The 4,156-nt window shown below is 64.7% G+C and overlaps 2 protein-coding genes across 2 annotated transcripts in view; one reads left to right on the top strand and one right to left on the bottom strand.

Moving 5' to 3' along the window:
• Positions 1-317: 317 nt before the first annotated feature.
• MNEG_12562 (hypothetical protein) lies at positions 318-857 on the top strand (the record flags this gene model as incomplete). Its single annotated transcript, XM_014038967.1, has 2 exons — positions 318-506; positions 798-857. 2 exons carry the CDS (start codon positions 318-320, stop codon positions 855-857), a joined length of 249 nt encoding a protein of 82 aa, XP_013894421.1.
• A 1,404-nt stretch (positions 858-2,261) lies between these two features.
• MNEG_12561 (DNA ligase 1) overlaps positions 2,262-4,156 on the bottom strand; it is a gene marked incomplete at both ends in the record, with an annotated part of 4,574 nt that continues 2,679 nt past the window's right edge. The window contains 4 exons of the mRNA XM_014038966.1: positions 2,262-2,400; positions 2,808-2,944; positions 3,239-3,340; positions 3,822-3,895. Coding sequence (XP_013894420.1) covers positions 2,262-2,400; positions 2,808-2,944; positions 3,239-3,340; positions 3,822-3,895 — 452 coding nt within the window. The remainder of the gene's footprint in view (positions 2,401-2,807; positions 2,945-3,238; positions 3,341-3,821; positions 3,896-4,156) is intronic.

The raw sequence follows: 4,156 nt of genomic DNA, 5'->3' as shown, positions 1-4,156 counted from the left end.
GTGCTGCACCAGTCCAGTGGGGGACGGACGGGATGGGGAAAGGGGGGTGGGGGAGGTGGGAGGGGTGCAGGAGGGATCAGATACATGTGTAGCTGTGTGTGCACTGCTCTGGCTGTAGGCTCAACGTGCAGCATGTGCTCTGGGGCCGGCATCCACCCTGGCTGCTGTGCGGGGTGAAGACGGCCCGGGTCCTCGCTCTTCGGAGGAGCTGCTTGGGGCCGGTCGCAACAGCGCCCGTTCCCTGCCCCTAACCCCTGGCCTCTCAACGCCGCCCCGCACCACCTCAGATCGGCAACGTGGCGGGCAACCCAACGCTCATGGGCGCCTTCAGCTCGATCACATCGCCCCTGGGCTGCGGCAGCCCCCTGTTCAACACTTTCATCAACAGCGTGGCCTGGTCGGCCGGCGACATTGCTCCAGGCCAGACGGTCTCGGTGCCCTTCCCTGGGTTTACGGCGGCGGCAGTCCCTGGGCTGACCGACATCTGGGTCGCCATCAACTACCTTGTGAGTCAGGGCGGGGCACGCGCCAAGCCGCATGTCAGCACTGTTCCTGATGCAGAGGGCAGGCGTGCGCGCCTTCAACACTCGCGTAGAAGGACTGCTGCACGCGGCACGATGAGTGCCCAGACATGCACACTGTTTGCTGGAACACCTGCCAGGTGTAGCCCCAGTGGGGCTGCATCTTGCCAATCTCAACATCTGTCTGAATTGGTGTGCCACGGACCTTCACAGCACGCCATCACAGACTCCTCTTGGTTCCCAACACCTCGCCTGCCTCTCCTCCCTGCTTCGCAGTGCGGTGTTGTGGAGCCGACTATTGCCAACAACCAGAAACTGCTGTCCTTCACCGTCTAGAAGTCCCATCCCAACGAGAAAAGAAGGCCATGCGTGGTCTTGCCATGGGCGGTTTCAACCGATGATCCACCTTGCTAGTGACCGACCTGCCTTTATCGCCCCTAGGAGGCCTGCCTGCCCGGGCGAATCGTTTGCTCCCGCCGCGCCGCGGGCCCGCACTGCATAGAGTTCGCCCGGCACTCCTGCTTACGTGGCGCTGCTTACGTGGCGCTGCTCGCTGCGGTGCACACCTCGCTTCTAGTTTGTGTGGCTTCAAGAGCCAACGCCTGCATCTACATCTGTCTGCCGCGAACTGCCAATGCGCTTCTGGGCCCTTTTGCGCCTGTGGCTCCCGGGCGCGCCGCATTGCAGGGATTGCTTCTGGCGTAAGCCGGGGCCGACGCTGCGCTGTTTTGACGCACCAGCGCCCCGACCGGCCCTTGCCACGTCGCGTGAATTGTGTTGAATACACCAGCATCACCCCGCACCACACCACACCGCAGCTGGATACCGCTCTTGGAATCTGCACATCGACGAAATTGCATGTTTTGCGTGATACACACGTCTGGTTTGGACGCACGCCCGCACTTCGCGCGCACGCACACCTCCGTGCGTGCCCTAGCACCCTCACAATGTGCCCGCGCGCGCGCACACCCTGGTGCTCAAATGCGCAGCCACGGCTGCGCGCCCGTGCAGCTGTACGCCCCCGGGCCGGCGCGCCTGCCTTGCACATGTCTTTGTGGCGGGGACCCCACAGCCGGCGCTGATAATGATGCCGACCAGCCACCCCAAAAAAAAGCTCTCGACGCTGTGGGCAGCTTCCACCGAGCGTGCTGCTTCCGAAGAATGTCTCAGATGTGTCCATAGCGGCGCCCCCTTGCTGACTTGTCACTGGCCATGGACCTCAAATCAGACGTGTAACAGTCAAGGCCGGAATTTGCTGTGCAGCCACACCCCAGTTAACAGACACTCGACCACGCCAACCACTGACTGCCAGGGACTCAACCCGGCCCGCTTGGAGCGCCTCTGGCCAGCTGGAAGCGCCACGTATGTTGGCACACTTGTGCGTGACACATCTGTTGTGTTACAGAGCACACGTGTGGTGCGATTCTGCAGCTTTCAAAGCGTGGCAGCATTCCGCTTGATGCGTGCATTGCCACCGGTGGGCAAGCCGGCACGCGAGGACTGCCTCGTGAATCACGCATATGCCGTTGCCTGCAGGCACGAGCATCGACCAGGGCGCAAAAGCTGCAGCGCCTGTAGTCGGGGCGCTGGAAAAGTTCGGCGTCTGCACAAACAACAGAAGCAGCGGGCTGGGGCTGCGGGCGGCCCGAGCCCTCCGCATACACCTACCCAACCCCGCAGGCCCGCCCATGCCGCCGGGCCGCCGCCAGCACCGCAGAACCAGCACCGGATGCCCGCAGGTCACGCGTCGTCGTCTTCGGCCGCGTCCTTGCGGTTGGCGGCCACCACGGCCTGCGCGCGGTACATGTCGGCCACCTGGGCGGCGGTTGTGGCGTCCTCTGGGCCCTTGTCGGTCCGGACGCGCAGCAGACGCGGGAACCTGGGGGACACAGGGAGGGGGTGGTGGCGGGTGTGTGCGGTTTGCGTCGTGTGGTGTGTGGGTTTTGTGGGGTGTGTGGGGTGTTGAAGGTGTGTGGTGTGGGTTTGGGGTTGCGTTTGTTGGGCGTGTGGGGTTTGTGGGAGGTGTGTAGGGCCTGAGGACGCCGTCCTCAACAAAGGGATCTGCCAGATCAGAATTTCCGCCATTCTCCCCCGCACGTGGTCCCAAGGGACCATCACCCAAACCTGCTGCTAGCCGCCCTGTCGGCAGCGTGCGAGTGGCAGACCTCCCCAGACGGCGGGCCGACGAAGCAGGGCGGCCAATTTTGGAAGGGCATCCCAACCGCCACCTGCCTTTGACGACCAGGCACGCCTGCCCCGCCCCCTCCACCAAAAACGCACACACACCTGATAGAGATGCCCTTCCCCGGCTCCACCAGCCCCCGCGCCGCCTGGTGCACCGGGCTCACGCTCAGGTCGGCCGCCTTGACCTCCCACACCGCAACGGGGTCAAACCAAACGTCGGGCGCGCCGCCCTCGCCGTACTGCGGGGCAGGGGGAGCCCGCGAGCCCGCGGTGAGGTGATGGTGGGGTGAGATCGAGGGTTGGGGTTCTACGAGGGTTTGCCCAAAAATGTGGATCCGTTTGTGATCCACTGGGTAGCCAGCGCCGGGTTGAGACATTCCAGGGGATCCAAAGCGCTTCAGAACGCGGGTTTGCGGGGAAGGCAGCGGACTCAGGCGCGGGCGCCGCCGCTGTTGATGACGACGGGCGAGACGGCTGGGCGCTTTCCTGAATGGATCGGAAGTTGGGGGGAGGGGTGGGAGGAGGGGCCCCACCTGGTAGTATGGCCGCGGCGCGTCGAGTGCGTGGGGCCGTAGGGTGGCGTCCAGCTCAGCCAGGACCTCCTCGCTGAAGCCGGTGCCCAGCTTGGAGATGGTCTTTGGGGGGGGGGGAGGAGGGGTTTTAGGAGGGTAGTGTGGAGGGTTTGAGCATGATGTGTTGGAGGATTGGGGGAGGGGACGGGGAGATTGCACGCGGGAAAGCGGTGCTGAGGTGTCAGGGCTTGCAGGGGTTCGTGTGTGTATTGGGGAAGAGGGTCCGACCCAAAGTTTGGGCGGGAGCGATCACAGATCTGTGCATGCGCGCCTTTCGAGGGTTCAGGGGATGCTTTGGGGGGCGAGTCGCAACGGGTCGGGAACTCAGCCAAAGGGGTGGCCGCCGGTCCGCACGTGACCGCCACGAATCTGCCTCAGTGCAAAGCCCAAAACAACGCCGCGCGCGCGGCGGCGCAGCATCGCAGCGCGACCTTCCCAGCAGGCTGCAGGCGACGCCAGGCCACCACGTGCCGCGGCCCGGATGGATGCCCGACAGGCCGGTCGACCTGAACCCTGAACCCCCATGAGATCACAGCCGCCGGACCTGGTAAGACTCTGTGGCGTCGTCGTAGACTGCCAAGAGGTACGCGCCATACAACCCACTGCGCTTGCCCTTGCCTGGTTTGGGGGGATTCAATTGGTTGCGTTGTTGGTTTGTTGGTGCTTGTTGGGGTGTTGGTGGGGGAAAGAGCAGCTGTGCGAACGCGGCGCTGTTGGAAGCAGCGGGGGGTTGATGCGGGATCTTGGGGCGGGCGGCAGGACCAATGCCAGGCGGGGTCGCGCTGCGGCCTGCAATGCAGCCAACTCAACCCCCCCGTGGCTGAAGGCACCCCCCAACCCCATGAGGCCTGGGGGCCGCGCCACCGCGCACCCTTGACC

The sequence above is a fragment of the Monoraphidium neglectum genome (assembly GCF_000611645.1).
Source record: "Monoraphidium neglectum strain SAG 48.87 unplaced genomic scaffold scaffold03307, whole genome shotgun sequence".
NCBI classification, from domain to species: Eukaryota; Viridiplantae; Chlorophyta; class Chlorophyceae; order Sphaeropleales; family Selenastraceae; genus Monoraphidium; species Monoraphidium neglectum.
This window is presented reverse-complemented; position numbering and strand designations above follow the sequence as displayed.